Source organism: Leptosomus discolor, chromosome 8, assembly GCF_034619465.1.
Source record: "Leptosomus discolor isolate bLepDis1 chromosome 8, bLepDis1.hap2, whole genome shotgun sequence".
Lineage (NCBI taxonomy): Eukaryota > Metazoa > Chordata > Aves > Leptosomiformes > Leptosomidae > Leptosomus > Leptosomus discolor.
This window is the reverse complement of record NC_141398.1, coordinates 52,541,849-52,560,933: the sequence shown is the minus strand read 5'-3', so window position 1 is coordinate 52,560,933 and position 19,085 is coordinate 52,541,849. Positions and strand designations below refer to the sequence as shown.

At 36.1% G+C, this 19,085-nt stretch overlaps 1 protein-coding gene across 3 annotated transcripts; it reads right to left on the bottom strand.

Moving 5' to 3' along the window:
- Positions 1–374: 374 nt before the first annotated feature.
- CDH11 (cadherin 11) lies at positions 375–18,780 on the bottom strand. 3 transcript variants are annotated; one of them, XM_009960357.2, is made up of 11 exons: positions 18,553–18,780; positions 16,981–17,275; positions 16,090–16,209; positions 15,447–15,614; positions 12,259–12,446; positions 10,495–10,748; positions 9,376–9,512; positions 9,059–9,180; positions 8,139–8,256; positions 1,822–2,073; positions 375–871 (listed from the first exon to the last, which is right to left on the bottom strand). In XM_009960357.2, the coding sequence occupies exons 1-11, from the start codon at positions 18,778–18,780 to the stop codon at positions 375–377; spliced, it is 2,379 nt and encodes a 792-aa protein (XP_009958659.1). The 3 variants fall into 3 exon arrangements, with proteins under 3 accessions (XP_009958659.1, XP_086325258.1, XP_086325257.1); XM_086469132.1 differs by lacking the exon at positions 16,090–16,209 and having other exon boundaries at positions 18,553–18,621; XM_086469131.1 differs by lacking the exons at positions 16,090–16,209; positions 16,981–17,275; positions 18,553–18,780 and adding an exon at positions 9,235–9,248 and having other exon boundaries at positions 9,059–9,162; positions 9,372–9,512; positions 15,447–15,588.
- Positions 18,781–19,085: the final 305 nt, after the last annotated feature.

The following is a 19,085-nucleotide window of genomic DNA, read 5'->3' as shown; positions in this document are numbered from 1 at the left end:
AACTGTTATCTTTTCTAATTCGTGGAAGCTTCTTTGACATAAAAAGATTTAGATGTTCATAATACATAAAAGATTTCCCTTATTTGTAGGTTTGCTTTTAGCATTTTCCTTCATTTAAATATTTTGTATTTCTTAAGTGGGTTTTTTCCTTTAGTGAAGTTGGCAGCCAACTTCTATATTTGCCTTTTGTAGGAAAAGGTACTTCACAGTATTTACCACTTTTATGTCCTTTTTTATCAAAGGAATCCTCTCTGTCAAACTTAAATGTTTAAATGAGATTTTTCTTAATTTTTAAAAAAATACCTGCTTACATTTCTTCTGGATTCTTCAGAACATCGGACACAGTTCTTAAGGCCAAATCTTAAACTTTATTGTTAAGAATCATCATCGAAAGTGTCTTTGGAGCCATACAAGTCTGCAAGTTTCTTAAATCGAGGTCCCCAATTTTGTAGATAGTCGTAGTCCAAATCAGAATCTGTTGTCGCTGACTCTAATGAGCTAAGTGAACCAGCCACTGAGCCTCTTCCTTCATAGCCATAGATCTGGATAGAGTCATAAGGAGGAGCAGTTGGATCGTTATCAGCCTCTTGTATTCTCGTGTTGATGAAATCATCAACATCGACACTATTAGGAGCTGGCCGAAGCCCTGGTCTTGGCATATACTGATACTCAGGTTTTATGTCTTTACGAGGGATAAATCCATTGATGCCATCAGGATTCTGCAAAGTAGCTATGTCAAAAGCTTCAGTATCTTCTTCTCCTCCACCTTCATCATCATAAGTAATAATGTTCTCTCGAACATCTTCTTCTTCAAAAACAATCAGAGGTTCTTTTTTCTGCCTTTTCAGTGTTACAAACAACACTACAATGACTACAGAAAAAACAAAGCAAGTTAGACTGCACTCTCAAACAGTGGCTCCTTTATAGACAGATTATTGCATTCACTGAAATCTCAGCTTTTATGCTGCAATTCATCATGTATTTTTGCTAACATCTGCATTTTTAGCATGCCTAGCTAGGTAAAAGCATTGACGTTTGTACACAGAATTGAACACACTGATTTGAGGTTTTCTGTTTGGGCTGAATGCCATTGCTCTTACTGCAAGACTAATTCAAGAAAAGGATTGGTGGGACCCTAGTGCTGCAAGAACACTGTGACACTGCCTTTGAGCAGCGCAATCACACGTATATCTGCAACAAAACAAGCTTAACCCTAATTCCATGTCTCATTTCCATGAAAACGTAATTTTTCTTAAGCAACACCCCAATACACACGCTCTTGGTGCTGTATTCCTTCTCACTTCAAATTTCTATAAAATAACTTAAAATACGTAAGAAAGACTATAAATTACTACAGGCAAATTAAAACATTTTATTTAAAATATTTTCAAATCATCAGGAAATGCTTTACAGCATTTTCTTAAAAGCAGGACTTCTGATCCATTCATTTGTCTTCAACACAAGAAGAATTAGAGGGAAATAGCTGGCAAGAGCCATTAATCCTGGCTGACCTCAACAAGAACTTGTCATCCAGGGAAGATCACAAAACTTAAAACTGTATGTCATGGCCTCCTTTAAACAATGTCCCTGATTAACAGATACTAGGCCACAAAAGGACATCCTCTGAGCACACCTAGACAAATTCATTGGTGTTTGCTATTGCAGTTACTAAATACTGCATTTCAGCTAGGCAGATTAGTACCTCCTATAAAAATAAAAGCTAAGAAATTAAGATTCAGTTATCCATCTTGGAGCTGTAGGCAAGGTTAAATTTTTAGTGCAAACAAGTATAGAAAAGTAATAAGTAAAGAACTTTTTTACCTAACAAAATCACAATGCAAGCAAGAATGGCGATTAAAGCTCCAGTGCTTAATCCAGCATTGAGGATGTAGGCTTCAGCATTACAGGAGAGCAAGGAGCCATTGCTGTCACAGCCGCAGACCCGAATGGTGAGGGTGTTGGTGCTGCTCATAGGGGGGAGTCCACCATCACTTATTACAATAGGAAGAAGGTATAAATCTTGTTTTTGGCGACTAAATCCTTCACGTCTAACAAGAACACTTGCTGTGTTATCTGTTTAAAGAAGAAAGCTAGTCATCATTATTTTTTCCACAAACAAGTAAGTATGAAAAAAATATACCTTGCTACCACGGCTCTGAATTTTCAGATGCCTTCGCATTATTTGTACAATAAACCAGTGCAAAGTATCACCTTCTTAATGACCCAGGAGCAATTACAGTATTATGCTTCATTCGTACAGTACCACACTCAATTTTAATTATTTTAGGGTGATGAGGGTAACACAAAGAACACACACACAAAAAATCTCTTTTGGTATTGCTGCTTGAGCTGGTTCTAGTCTCTTTCCAAAATTTAAACCTTCAGTGGAGGAGAAAATCAAATCTCCCTGATTTATTTCTCTTGGTGTCAGACCTACAGGAGTCGAAGGTAGAAATCTGTACCAAAATGGCCTGTATTAATGAGACTCCCACCAAAATAAAAGCCAATATTTGCTGTGTATTAGCATAGTTGAGCCGCAATGTTGACATGTTTCAGTAAGTAAAGTAAGCAGTATTTTATCAGAACCTGTTTTTCACACAAACTCCCAAAGCCAGAATTCAGAAAGCTTGATCATACAGACACAGTATGTTTGGGCACATTTTGAATTACATGGATATGAGGAAGAGTTAAACTATTGCTGTAATACTATTTCCAGTTCTCACTGAGCCTGGACCTCCTGGTGGAAGGGATGGAAAAGGAGCTGCCATCTCAACAGAAGGTCATTTTGGATAGTCCTTCACACTTCCTGGGGCAAAAGCATTTGAAAGGGAAGTGTGTGACATGAAATGCTGGGATGAGGTAGCCAGTGCTTCCTGCTCTCAGCCACGCCAGACAAAGGCTAGGAAACATGAACAGCATTTATTTATTGTGCTCCTTGTTTCTCAGTTCTCAGACCAAACCAAAGTTTATAAAACTGTAAACATCCTGAAATAAATAAAATGAAACGAAATCATATCTGTGGGTTTCAGACCTTCAAAACCTATTTTAGAATGAGGATTTACTTCACACAACCTTTTCTGTTTTGCCATGTTCTTTCCTCTTCACTTTATAACAGAAAGAAAAAAAGAAAAGAATGGTTCTTTTATCTACTAAGGGAGAGCTATTCACCTCCAACAGTACCCATTTTACTATTGCCTCGAGGTACTGCAGAAGATTAATCATTTTCCTATTGAAGAGTCAGCATAAATTCCAGAATTTAATAATGCAAATCATAAAACCTCTCTTAATGATCTAATCACTGCTATTTCCATGAAAGTTTGTGAATAAATTATAGCAAAAGAGAAGTATTCTTGCCTTATATTAACCACTCTTGCAGGCAGTACCTCTGATGTAGGACAAGGTCTGAAACTGTCCCCAAATTTAGTGGACACAGGTCAATTTATGGAATGAGAAGGATGGCTGCACTAGGGCCCTGCTTATCTGACTCTCCCACTAGTAACTTCTGCAGATCACACCAGAAAGGATGAAATTTTTTCTAGGACTGTCATAGATAGAATCTGTTTATTACAAGCCAAATTAATTCACCTCCCCATATCTACAGCTCTCCTGCCAGGCTCACCACACATGATGCCCAGTGTGGTTACCACGGCATGACAGAACTGTATTCATTCTGATACTGAAGTCTCACAAAAATAACGTCTGGATAGAAAACAGCTTGTTAACCTCTCCTTTACATGATGGTCATATTTGCTAAACACAGAGAAGCTGATAAAGATCTTATTATTTATTACTTGTGGGTTTTGGAGGTGCCCTTTGTCTCTTTTCAGAGTCTTTCTAACCTTCTAAGTGTTTCCATGCAACATTTGCCTAGCTAGCCCTCGTAGCACATTTTTTTAAAGGACGTTAGTGACATCAGTGTCTGTGTGATAGGAGTCTTATTTTAAGACTTTAAATTAATGGGCTCGTAACAATTCAGTATAAATAGAGATGTTACATCTAATATCTATTAACCTATCAGCTAATACTTGAACTAAAATATACCGATACAGAATAAAACTATCCCACAGGGTTCTCTAAAATGCATTTAATAATTCATTTCCTCAATATGAGAACAAAGATCTGCTCAATTAAATGAAAGCTCACAATAGGACAGATTATTCTGATGGCAAAAAATATGAACATTAATAGTGGGCCAAGCTATAACTGCCTAGAGACTGCAAAGGCAATATGGAAGGAAACACAGGCTATATTATGTATTAGTATATTCAGTCTGTTTGCTACACATTTTTTAAATTATATTATATCATATCACATTGCATCTTTCTTGAATTTGGGCAGCTTAAATAGTATTCCTAACTACAAATAACAAAAGGATGGCAAATTATTCAGTTATTATACAGATTGGCCAACTCCACTGCAGTCAATTACATTACACTAAGGCTGAATTTGATCCAATGTTTGATTTACCTGGTTTAACTTTAAGTGATTTCTAGTTTTAATTTAATTTTTTAAAAAGAAAAATCCAATCAACACGCCTAGCTAAATTTTAAGAGAGACTACCATAGATCAACCCTAAAAGGTCATTTTTTTAAACTTTTTTTCTATTTATGTTCACTTCTCACATTTAGAAGAAACGTACTATCCATAAGAGGAAAAAAACCCTCTTTTACCTAGATAAAAGATAACATATAATCCTAACTAATATTCTTATCCTTGCTTTTTCATTATTTTCAAGTCCTATGAGTATAACTAAAATCCAGGTATAATGGCATTTTTTAAGCCAAGAAACAGAAGTTAAATGTCAATACCAGCTTAAAACTATTACTTAACACATATGGGAGCTACATGACTGACAGTCTTAATGAACACAATGAGGGCTAACATAAGACAGAAGGAAGAAAATACGCATCTCAGCACTATCCAGAAAAATACACACACTCTCATTTTTCCAGTTATTATTGTCTGGGATAGTCAATATCCAACAGTGTTGTAAGTGAAGATTACCTATACTCTCCACAAGAGCTTCACAATTAGAAGCTAAAATTGCATGACATTATGATGATCTTTATAGTGAGCTTCCTGACCTTTGACTTTTGTCTTTTTCTCTGGTGATCCTATTGACAGGTTTCCAATTTTTCCTCTACATACAGGCAAATGTAGCTTATCTTTTGGGTGCTTGTTAACACATACATTGTGGAAGGAGGTTCCGAGATTAAAGAAGCTGACTCTTGTGCGAACATTATCACCTCTATCAGAATGTGAGTGCTGATTCAGCAAGAAACCTAAATGATTTCAGGGGTCCAACTGTCTAAAATCATTACTAGGCAGTGGCAATTGCTGGGGATAATCCACGGCAAAATCCCACAACTTTATTGTTCATAAGTTTTAAAACGTCTTGATTAAAAGGTCTGAAATTGAGAGCCAGAGGACATGCTACTATGAAAAAAGTGGATTTTAGTCACTGATTTTAGTGGACTCACAAATTTAATTCCAGTCTTTGAAAAGCACTATCTTTTGTATTTGAGAACATTACTGCAGCTTGCTTTTGCCATTGTGTTGTAATTTGTCCTTGGGCAGCATGGTAAAGGAAAGTGGTTGCGATCCTTCCAGCAATGCTGGCTAAGTGCCAGTCCTCCACACAAGGTGAGGGAGCCCAAGTAAAGGGCATTTCAGTTTAGGACAGAGCAGGATTAAAGGCAGGAAATCCATTTGCTAAAAATCTGTCTCTCTGCTGTGAAGTGTCATGAGCCTCTACTGCTCGTTTGAAGCTCTGACTTCAATGGGACTAAAACTGAACAGAGCCTGGGCAAACACAGTACTGTTTATTTACGTGGTATAATGTAAGTAAACAGCACAAAAGTAATTCAGTGTTTTATCACAGCATGTGATAAGCCATTATCTCATGTTTTCTATGGAAGATAGTCTCAGCTGAAAAACTTGGTAACACAGTAGGCTATTAATAGGATGTAGAATGTGATTACGTTTTTTGGATTACTGCAATATGTGATTACTTTTAGGACTTGGTAGAAAGAAACTCTATTAAATGATAATTATAGGACTGTATTCACTTTAAAGTTCTGTAATACACCCAAACATTGGAGTTTTCATTAACTGTTCTCCATAGTTAATAAAGCTATTTTTCTTTGAAACTAGCAATTCCCTCTGAAAGCAGTGGCATGGTACATAGACTATTCAGATTTACAACTGAAAAAAACAACTTTAAATGATCATGTAAATTATTTGACTTGCAAATGGTAACACGCTCTCTCTGAGAAGTTATTTTTAAATGGAACTATATAGAATTTTAACTTTTTTACTTTGCTCTCTACCATAGCTTACTTAAAAAAACCCCACAGAAATAGTTAAATTAACATCATCACTGCACTGAGGATTGCACAAAAGTGATGGAAAGACAGGATGGAAATGGACAGATTTCATTACACTATTCATTTCCCAAACACAAAATTATACAGGGAGAGTCAATCCTTAAATACTGTCTTGCTGAAATAGCTTTTTGCAGTATTGTCAGGTCCAGCAACTACATTCAACTGACATCATCATTTCAATTACAAAACTTTTTTATCTGGGTTAACTTTGCCATTAAAAAAAAAGGATGAAATTGCTGCATATGGAAATGAAGGATTAGTGGAAATGGCTGGAGTCTGGAACCATAATACCATTTGCCTGCAGCTGTATCAGAGCATCTCAATTCTGACCTATGCTGCTTCTGTTAGATTATAAAATCTAATCCATTTTCTGTTTGATATGGTGACCATAGAATATCTTTTAAAGAGAAACTTGGCCTCAGGTCTCAAGCAAAGAATACATTTTTATTTACTTCTCTCTAAAAATACACTCATCAATTTTTCAAAAACAGTGTTTTACTACTTTAAAGAGAATAAATATATCCCCTCCACTGGATCCTTTATGAATTGCTTATGTATATACAAGTGTCAAGCACTAAGCAACAGTATTACTTTGATCCTTCAAGAATAACAGAAATTTTGTTTGGGAACTCTGACTGTAATTACCCTCACTTCAGATGTTGATAGAGATACAACGCATGCAACAAAACAACACTTGAGAGAAAAGAAGTTTTTACTGAAATCATGTATCTGTATTATGTCGCCTTTTGCACTTCCAGTAATCTCGAAAAAATCATTTGGTTTCATTATTTAAACCAGTTCAACTGAGTTCTACTTTTCTGAAAACAGTAATTTCCTTCAAACATTAAAGCTTGCTAATTAAAACCAGTTTCTTAGAAGCTGAAGGAGTTTTTTCCCTGTACAGAAAGATAACGAACATTGAATGAGAATATCATATTGATTATCATTAAATAAACAAATATGTATAATGGTTGAACCTGTCTTTTTTCTATTTACATCCCTCTGGCTTCCTCAACCTCTGGCAAGTTACGTTCACTGATGTTATTATGTTAGATGATCAAATAAGTTTTGATGCTCATCTGTGCCTGTATGCCTACAAATTTCTTACATCTTAACGTCAATGTGAATGCAAGACTATACTATATATCATGAGCAGAAAATTGGCAAAGGGATCAGGATCCCATATACTGAAATGCACCCAATCTGAGCATGTTTCACAACAGAAATCCACATTTGTATTTCCTGCCTAGGTTAGCGTGGCAGCGATTTTATTCCGTCAGGAATCTATCCCACATCTCTTGTGGTCCACAATTTACAAAAACTAGCAAGCAGAGTAAGGTGAACAAATACAAGCAACCCAACAATTTATCCTGCCTCAGCTAGTTTTAACTTAGCAAGTAAGATTTCTCTAAATCAAGCAGATCTGCCAATTACATTTAGTGAATGTTTTTGTCAATGTTTTTTACCCTCTTCCTGGGAGATAAAATAGCAATGGCAGTGGATTTTTCATGTAGGGTATTATTCTGTAATTTAAAATATATATCCGAGAAAATGAAAGTGAGTTAACAAGCATTACATTATTCCAAGAACACCCTTGTATTTCAGCTGTATTGTTTCTGCCTTCCTCCCCTAAATCTCTGGAAAACATTCTGTCAAAGTTAATGAAAATGCTGTTGCATGACACTACACTGGCCATTAGTTTTACTTTGTCATTTCTTTGGACTCTAGTATAGAGGGAATCTTCACACAAACCTCTGTTGTCTCTGAGTGTAAAATTTGGATTATGAATAATTTCAGGTGGTAAACTGAAGATAAATCTTGGTCCATTGGCCGAGTCATCCTTGTCATCAGCACTAATTGTAATAAATTGCTGTAAAAGAAGAGTACTTTGTAAACAAACAGCTCCTCTGGATGTATCACATGCAGACAGCATTCTGAGAAATCTCTTGCATACAAAGAATCTTGAAATAGCAGAACCACTCCCCAATACCCACACAAATTTGTGCAATTATAAACACAGAGCAGACTCAAAACTAGAACAGGCAATCTTTATTTGCTATTATATTTAACAAACACATAATTATAGATGTAAAAGTATACACCTATATATACATTCTCATATACAAATATGCACTAATGATAACTTAACTGATAAAATACAATTCTGCAGAAAATTCAGCAGCTCAGAGTTAGCACAATGTCCTTTTCAAACTGCCACACTAATTGCAAAGGTGCACATAATGTGTAGAGCTGTATTTCTGTATGAGACCAACCCCTCTTCCTCACAGATTGTTCAGGGATAAATCTGCAGGCTAATCTCTACAAGCACTGTCCTGTGATTCTTCCCATAAGACGCTGAGTACTTCTGCAATATCCAAAATAGGCTCACAGCTGGGAAAGCTGCTCCCAACTGGCTTCATTGCACATGTGAAGGTGGATTCTCAGTCAATAGCAGTCACATTCAGTGCACAAAGCACTGTATCTATAACTATTGATAGCAGTTCAAAATAAAAACACAGTAAAGTGCCTTTCTGTGTGCTCTAGGCATTTTGGCCAAAATTTAAAAATTAACATTCATTTACTACCCCTCATTTGAGCTGCCGACACAAAACTGGGCTAACACCCTCAACAAAGAAATTCATGTGCAGGGAAGGTGGTGGGCACAGGCATACCTGATTGCTTCGAGCATTCTCACAGACAAATGCTTCATAGGCTGCTGCAAATTTTGGAGCATTGTCATTGACATCAACGACCTTAATTGCAACTGGAACTTTGGCTTCCTGGTGTTGTTTGTCTATGGGAGTAAGTAAAACCAAAATGAAACAGAAGCAGGAAAATCCCTCAAAACAAACAAAATCCCTGCTGTATCCAGGTAAAAATTAAATAAGCTAAAGTGTTTCTATCGAGATTTATTGCAGCTTATCAATCTGAGACAATTAGAAGTGTACAGAATTTATACCATTATAAAATACTTCAGTGAAATACTTACGGACTTCAACTGCAAAGACAGAGATATTATGCCAAGCAATTTCTTCCCTATCCAAAGCTTTTACTGTCTTGATATTGCCATCTTCTGCATTAATAATAAAATATCTTTCAAGGTCAGTGTGACGATCAATTGAATATCTAAAGAAGATTGAAAGTCAGTAATTAGATAAAAGAAGAACTTAGTAGTTTCATGCATCCAAATTTATTCTATATCATTATTATTTCTAAATAATTTAAAGTAGTACACTTGTTGTTACCGTTAATATCATTGTCAAAGAGATGATATGTGTTCTTTTAAAAGGAAATTCATCTGGTTGGTTTCTATATTTAGAAAAAATATTACATCAGAGTGTTTGTAGTAAGTGAAAATTTTTGTTCTTTGAAGTCTCTATATTAAAGGTCAAAAATATTCTTTATTTTCTTCTCTTATAAAACATGATAAAATATCTACTGAGATATTCATGTTTTCTTCCATTTCATATTAATCATTAAGATCTTTTAAGTCTTCTGATATTTGGATTGCTCAGAATGTTAATTGATCGTACCAGATTATTAAATGTTATCCATTATCTACACATTTGTACAGCTTTATACAGCTCTGGTTTTCGTATCTACATTGCAATCCTTTGAAATGTTAACTACACCCACAAAACAGAGTTTCATAATTAAATTTACAGTGAGAAGATGACAAACAAAAATAAATGAATAGAAGACTGCCCAATGTAAATGCAGAAAGTAGGTGTTCGTATGTGCTTGTCATTAGCAATTAATGCCTAACGATTACTCAACATAATCTCTAATCTACTGCCTAGACTTCTATTTTTTGAGAAAAAACATTCTGTGATAACAGCATAGGATATTTTATAGAAAAAATAATTTAGAATAGAGTCTAACACAGATGTCCTTACGTATATTTTAGTTAGACATAGCTATGGCATGGTTTCTTAGTGATACAGGCTTTGAGAAAGCAGCAGTTCACGGAACAAGAAATAAAAACAATGTTATATGGTTAAAGTTAATATTCTGAGTGAATTTAGAATATTACTGTGCTTGCAGAACTTGCATAACAATTCTAAAAGCTAATGCTTAGAAAGAAACAGTCTGCTCTAATGAAGCATACCTTATAGCACTATTTGCAGCATCAGGGTCTTTGGCATGTACTTTTCCAACCACAGTACCAGATGCTGCATTTTCTTGTACTTCAAAAATATAACTTGGCTTTAAAAACACTGGTGGCTCATCAGCGTCTTCCACTGATATCTTCACTGTTACTGTGTCCTTGAATGGCCCATTGCTGATGAACTTAGGATCAATATGTACATTGGCTGCCTCTACCTTCAGACTGTAGGACTTTTTGGTTTCAAAATCTAAGAGCTGCGAGAAACAAGACGACAATGCCTTCCACAGTTAGCAAAACTGAGTATAAAAGCAGTAAGCAGTCCCCTAGTATTTGATGACATAAAACAAACGTGAGCATCTCTCAACAAGCTTGGACTGAAATGTGTGTATTTAAAAACATAAAGACTCAAATGGAAGGAGCTACATTCTATGTATGGAGCAGCATAGAAAGGCACTCAGAATATCACAACAGAGTCCTTGTCCTGCTCTTCGCTTGCTGTATCACTCAGGAAATCATCTTTACTGGGAAAATCAACCTTTTCTTGATCCAACTTTCCAGGTAGCACAAAAGAGCAATGGATAGGAAAGAGGTTCCCAGAAAATGCTGGGCTTGGTCTATCCCAAGCTGGGAGGCATTCCTTTAGAGATATAGATGTGGTTTGAATTGCTACTGGGTGCACCATGAGGTGGCCACAGAGAAGTTAAATTATTTACTTAGCAGATGAACTATGAAGATGGTTTGCAGTGCTTTCATTTCTGTAGTTCTTTCCATCTGATCTCATAGCATTTCACAAAGGGGAGCTGAAATAATGCCCCAAGAATAAGTCCTTTTGGGAGCCTGATCAAAGGCACAGCATACCTGCATTGTCGCTGACATGAAATGGCTGCAGTGTTGAAGTACTGGGAGCCTCAAAATGATCATGCAGGTGCCCACCACAATTTGTAAAGTATGCTAACACCATAGACTGAATGGTGTGACAGTTCGCCCATGTTTTAGAACACACAAAAAACACACTCCCCACCTCCAGAACAGATACAGTAACTGAACCACAGCGTAGTTTTGACCAGAGGAGACCTCTGTGTCTCTTCCTGAGAGACTACCCTGATGTGCAGGGCAGGGCTAACTTTGAAGTTAAGTTGCCCAGGCCTTCTCCTTTGAGTTTTGATTATCTCCAAGAAAGATGAATAGCTATAAAGATACAAAGGGAAAAAAATAATGTCTAAATAATGAATAAGATTTATGGATTTTAATTTGTAATTTAAAATTGATTTAATAACACTTTTAAAGATCACCCTGATGGATTGTATATGAAATAACTTCAGTATTTTTGCTGCTTTTAGCATAGCCTGTGACTCCTTCAGAACAATATTGTGGACAATGCACAGCTGAGGAATTCAAACTATAGGGCATGAGGCTATTCAGACTGAACATAAAGCAACAGCGAATGTCTGCTACTTATCAGCACTAGGCAAAACTTCATTAACAATGAAGCTGATGGCATTGTATTTTACCGTGACTTTTTATTATGAATTCATTTAGTTTGTGCAATTAATCCACTGTACAGTATTTATGTAACTCTTCTTGGTTATTTTCTTCCATTCCAATTCAGCTAATGGGGAAATGGAATATTAAGAGTTAATCACAGCTTTAGAAAGAAATTAAGTGACATTGCATTTAATGATATTTTAGGTTATGTGGTAATCCATTATTACCAAACATTCTGTCAGCAACAAAGAATACAACACATTAGTAGGTATTACTCACCTTCTTAAGCTTTACAACACCTTCCTGAGTCTCATAATCCGTCGAAATTTCAAACATATCCATGCCATCTCCATCAATGATGCTGTAGGCTACTAAGCCATTTTCCCCAATGTCTGGATCTTTGGCCTTTACTCTTCCAACCTCCTCTCCTGGGACAGCTGCTTCCGACACTGACATCTGGTACACACCTGGTGGAAGAAAAAAAGTCATTTGCCTTAAGTATGCAGTCTGCACTCCAGTTGCATATTTACTCATTTAACTTGTAAGTTCCAAACAAACACAGTAATTTTTTACATTTTCAAATCCTCTGAAGGAATATTATGTCATAAAGAGCTCTGAGAAGCAAGTAAACTGTGAAATCTTAAAACACATGGCTAATCTATATAATATTACCTCCTCATGGATGTTTTACACAACATGTGTATCTCTGTTCAGGGTAGGGTTAAAAAGACAACAAATCATTCAGACTGCAGAAATTGTTGTGACATCAAGGTTATCATTCATATCAGAAATGTTATCACAAAAATGGAAGGAAAATTCTCTTTCATATGACTGATAGTATGACCCTCAACTCTTTAGAGTCCAGAAGCGTTTCTGCCTATTCATTCAGGAGCCATGAATTATATACAACGATTCAGGTAAGACCTCTCTACTGTGCTGGCTAAAGAATAAAACTGATGCTTTCTATGGCTTTAATTTGGAGCATGAACATACAGTAGCAATGATTAAAATTTAACACAACACAAAATACACACCAATTTGTATGGGATTCCATACCAAACAAAAAATGGCTTTCCCTCATCAAACTCCAATAGGAAAATCATCCCCAAACATCCCACAGCTGTGTTGCCATATAGGTTTTTCCGTGCGTATTCAGGGACACCAGAAGAAAGCAATACTATTCCTCAACAAACCTCTCTCTAACAGTTGACCTTTAGGCAGCATTGATTCCAGGACCTTCCCAACCCACTCCAGAGTTCAGACAGCACAACCTGATCCTAAATGTACAAATCTATGTCACCATTTTCTGACACTTCATCAGAATTAATAAATTGGTGAAAAAAAGGGCATGAGAAAATAAAATAATCTAATTTATTCCCCCCTCCATAATTGCTCATTGTTGCTACACAAGCACCCTGGAACATCAGGAGAATTACAAGAGGCAGGGACTTGGCTCATTACCCATAAAAACAATTGGCACATATCATCAAAATAGGTCATTAACTCCAGTCACAAAGAACCCAAAATTTAAGCACATAACTCATTAATTGTTTGAGCAATGAACAACAGGAAAAAAAAAAATAATAAAAGAAGGAAAAGAGGAATTAAAAAAAAAAAAAAATCGATCATTTGGATGTTTATATAAACAGGTCAAATCCTGGTTTTCAGTTACAAAGCATTCCAAATGAAGGTTTTAAGTTGGGGGTGAATTAAGTAGATTAAGTAGAGTAACTGCTATTCGGCATTTCTGATAATTTTAAATATTTTCCCAAAACACTCAGTAAAGCACCTTGAATTTGTAGAGAAAAATGCATCATTTGATTCAGTTACTCAACAAATACCATGTACCGGGGTCCCAGGTTTTGATTTTGAAAGAAAAAGTATGTTTGTGAGGCATGTAAAACCTGACATTTTTAGGATTTAATACTTTCCTGTTAGAATGGTAGAAAATGCTGACATAGATATTACATTTAGGGCCTGGCTACGTCATTTAAGTTCTTGCGTGAGGGTTCAGGAAGCTGCAACATTGGAAGCAGAGCTGTGACAGAGATGGTCGTGTCCAGGACATATCAGTGTCATAACAGTTGCTCAGAGGATAAACAGGGTGGGCTGGGATGGTGTGTGCACTGCACACCAGAAAAAAAAACCCAAACAATCATGCAGAGATGAGATGCAGAACAGATGTGTGGGTCCATTAATGTACTTCCACCCAACTGTGAAGACTGAATGTGTTAATGTCAGCGCTGATTAATTTTATATGTGAAAAATAAATAGCACAGGCATAAAAAATGACTTTATTTACCAGCAATACAATTCAACCATAAGTTTAAATATGTAGTTTGTATTGCCATGGTAAATATAAGTCTTGAGGAGTACCCAGTCTTAACTTTTATCCTTATGGATATTCACCATTCACTGAGAGTGTTATAGAAGAAAAGGATGAAGCATCAACACTCTAAAATGAAAGGCTATGTGAAATAAAAAATGATGCTCTCTCACTTGAAGGTCTGTCAAAGACCAGAAAGGGCATAATAAGGATCTGTTAATAGATTGTGCAACACTTTCATAAAGGGCCAAGAAAAGCAAGATACTTCAAGCCTGAGAAATATAGCTGTAAGAATACAAAGCAGATCTCCTTTCCTTTGCCCACCTTCATCAAAACGCAAAGTGGATTTGTTCATTGAAAATTACTATCATAACTATGCTTGCAAATAGCTATGAACTTGGAGTACTGAAAGGCATGACATAAGGGCACTCAGAGACTTCTTTCAAACACTCTAAAACTAACTGGAGAGCTTTCTGCTGCATACATGCTACATGACTACCGCATACTCCAACTCTCCCAACACAGAAAAATCTGTTGCTACACAATACATGCAGGGATTTTTGTTTTATCCTCCTCCTACTTCCCCACAAAGGTTTCTTAAAGTTCTTGTGGTCTGAGCAGAGTAGTAAACACTGCTTGTTTTTTTTTAAGTGTCTCTTATATCCACACTATAATTATGAAAATGGGAAAGGAAGTAAACCAGCTTATCTTAGCACTGCTGCAGGGCAGGTACATTGTCTAATATTTTTGACCAATTTGGTTTAACACACAAGAAAGCCCTCAAGAAATGGAGCTTCTTTCTCCATTAACAAACAAGTCCAGACCATGTCTCCCTGATCACATCATAGGTATATTTCTATTATAAAATGGTCCACCAATTTAAAAAAATGAAGTATAGGGTTAGGAATCTTTGTAATCTAATCCCAACCTTAAAAAATGTCTCACTTTGCAAAACAAAGCAAATAACCCAAATGCTAACGCTCTATATGTTACTAGCAAAAACGTGTAAATAATATTTATCTATTCACACGTATGCGGTGATAATCCCTCAATTACTGCTTTTTGAAGTCTTGAATATATCCGATACTATACAAATATGGGTACTAGTACTAAACTGAGTAAGGATTTTGTTGTTACTTACTCTGTGGGAACTTTGGTGGGTTGTCATTGACATCTGTAAGTGTAATTGTTACTTTGGTTGTCCCTGAGAGGCCTCCCATGTGTCCTCCCATATCTTTTGCCTGTATTACAACGTGGTACTCTTCCTTAGCTTCTCTGTCCATATTTGGAAGGGCAGTTCGGATAATTCCTATAAATACAAAGAAAATATGGCACATACAAATTTTCACAGGGTCACATCATGAAAAACTGGATACTGCATTTTTTGCTTGCATTAAAATACAGCAATATTTGCAACGATAGTGCAGATTCTGTTTTTCCTACAGTGTGCATCATGCTATGCAATGAAAGCAGCCTGAATATTCAACACAGTTGAAAACAGAACCACCCTGGAGAATTACATTTCAGTACAGAAACTGCCATTTCTATCATATCATATGATACCACAAAAGAAACGGTATCACCTTTCTAGTGTAGTGCACCCAGAAGCTCTACCAAATGACAGTGGACTAACCTGCACAAGAGCTTAGCTAGAATCAAGAGAGTATGAAGGAAGCTTTGCTCAAACACATCAGCAACCACACTGCCTCAGTCAATAAAATTAGTTCTTCATTTTAATGTATTCCGGATATGAGGTCTTACTCAAACAAACTGCTCAATAATACCTGTTTGAGCTTCCACTGAGAAGTACGGCTGACCTTCAAGAATACTGTAAACCAGTTTGGCACTGTTCCCATAGGTAGGATCATCAGCATCTGAAGCTGTTACCTGAATAACTGATGTACCTAAAAATGGAAAGCAAACACAGAAGGAATATGGTCAGAAGCAAACACGTCTGTAAGAACCATGCAAAGATGTTTTCAGTCATGCGGCATAAATACTTCTCAATTTTTTTATTTCCAGGTTTAGTAATTTAAAATATTTTACTTGGCGATTTCTATACAACAAAATAGACTCATAAGATCCAAAAAGATTTGTCAAGAGCTGTGATGTGGATTAATCTTCTAAACAGCGAAGGTATAAATGTTGCTCTGTACCATTATGGTTTTTTTCCTCAGTAGTTTAAGCGTGATATTGCTTTTGTCATTAGACAGCCAAACAACAGAGTTCTTTTTACATTTCCCTCTATAAGTTTCAGAGAAATCATTCCTGTAGAAATCTCCTAGATAGACACAAGCTCAAACAATAGATGAAAATGGAATAGATAGTATGGCATTAACTCCTGAGTTTTATTACACAGCTCTGGCAAAAAAATGATCTTGATATTCACCCCAGAGTATTCACACTCCATAAATTCCAGGGGACCCTCAAGTTCGTTCCTAGGAGGAAAAAGTCCTGTTCTAGCAACCATCCAGAGACACTTCAACGATGACAGTTAGTAGCTCTGCAGAATTTGATTTTGTGGGCAAATTAGATAAATTGACTGAGCCACTGGCTGAGCATGAAGTAAATGTTACTTCTCAAAATCCTAGACAATAAGAAATAAAGCCAAGATGTACTGACAATTCAACATCTTCCATAAGGCCAGGAACCGAACTGCATTTGTGAGTACTTACCTACATTTGATCTCTCTGGCACATTGGCATGGTAGTTTTCATGAAGAAACTCAGGCGGGTTGTCATTTATATCTTGAACTTTAACAATAAATTCAGAAGGTGGTTCCAAAGGTCTGTTAGTGTTCCTGTCTACAGCTTGTGCCGTGAGAGTATACTGAGCTCTCTCCTCCCGGTCCAGTGTCTTTGTTGCATGGATGTTCCCTGATTTGTCATCAATAACAAAAATGATTCCTGCTCCTTCACCTGAGAGAATGTATTTAATGTTTCCATCTCCAGAATCAATATCTGAATGAAGCTACAAAACGAGAAACAAACATAGCTTAACAAGATGGTATACATTTCAGGTACGTGTTTATGAAACAAAAAAGTTCATGAAATTACTATCATTTCATAGTTGTCAAAAATCTTGTCTTACATCAGGCAATAACCCATACTCAGGCACATGCTGTGAACACATCTGTTCTGCATTCAGAAAAGCTGCCTGCACAGACTTGCATGCTACCACACGTGTGGTGCTACTGAAACCCAGGCTTTAAGATTTCAGGAAAAGAATTCATGAGAAGATAGTTATAACAGGTTCTTTATTCAAATGAAGTTGGAAAGAAGAGTCATTTTTACAACAATTTTGTATACTTCATACTAATCATACCCTACTAGGTTGCATATAAAAAGCTCTTAAGTGAAAATGGAATGTAAAACGAGCCAATCAGTGATTGCCCACTAGTTTTTAATTACCAATTCTTTAATATAAACAAAGTAACAAACGCTTACTAAACATTCTTACTTTCTCAAACAATGCACACTTCAGTTTGACAAATGAGGGAAACATTAAGCCAAATTACAGATTTATTGATTTTTATATTGACATCTACAAATTGTACAATACTGACTATCTTTTAAATCAGAATATCCAGAATGGTATTTGCTGTCATTGATTCTGTTCTCCACTCTTTTTGTCTGGGGTTAAATCAACAGTTCTTCTGACCATTTATAAACTGGCAAATATACTGTTTTATTTATGTATTTATATTTTGTTAGTCTTAGACAGTAACAGAATAAAAAATTAGTCCAGGATGTGTGTACATATACATGTGCACACAGGTATGTATCTCCCTCTATGCATACCCCTCATATATTTAATTAACTGGTAACCTGGAAATGAAAGGATGAAGAGATACCTATTGAACAATACACTTTTACTGAGCTGCTAGGTTAGACATTATATTTTTAATTATTATTTTTAAAGACCCAAGAATGATACCAGATATTCTTGAGACATATTGTTGCTCAGGTGGTTGCTGTGGTTCTTGCTGTTGTGATAAATAACAGCTTGTACACCTTCATTGAAAGACTGCTGAGGTCAATGGAACAATTTGTGTTCACTTTGGCAGTATTTTGCCTAGCATCTTAATTGATCTACAATAAAACAATTAATTCTAGGTGAATAAGTAGCTGCTGAAGAAGTAGCTAATACAACAGAAAAGCAATGGCAAGAAAAAAAGCAACTCACAAAATAATAATAATATAAATTGGTAACATTAACCAATGAATGAAAAAGAAATTCTTTCTTACTCTTCCTACTAGTACAGGATCTGGTCCTGTATACTCTTCGATAACAAAGAACTGATTCCACACCCAGCCTCTTTTTGAACGATGCAGCACTTGTCCTTCTTTTCCTTTTTCATGGTGACCGTGAAGTGATGGCCTTGTGTGGTTCAGTTTTTCAGTTGTTATGGCATGGCTGTAATACAGCATGCCCAGGCAGATAAGAGCGGCATGTAAACAATTGTCCTCCTTCATTTTTGGTTATTTTGTAGGCACAGGAGTGTCCAAGAATCTACCCCTTCCACCTTGGAAGTCAAAAAGTTTAAGTTTACTGAAAAGTTTCAGATACAATGATCTGCACATAGGATGTCACCACACATTAAACACATCACTTTAATGCTCTGCAGCTTCCCAACTTAATTCCTGAAAGAAAGTAAAATGGAGAAGATTGTCAGTTCTTTTATGTCTTTGAAGTGCAATAATTTCTTTACTAAGCAAAACAGAACCAGGACTACCTTGGGAAATTTCAAGATAATAAGAAGATTAAAATATATTAATAA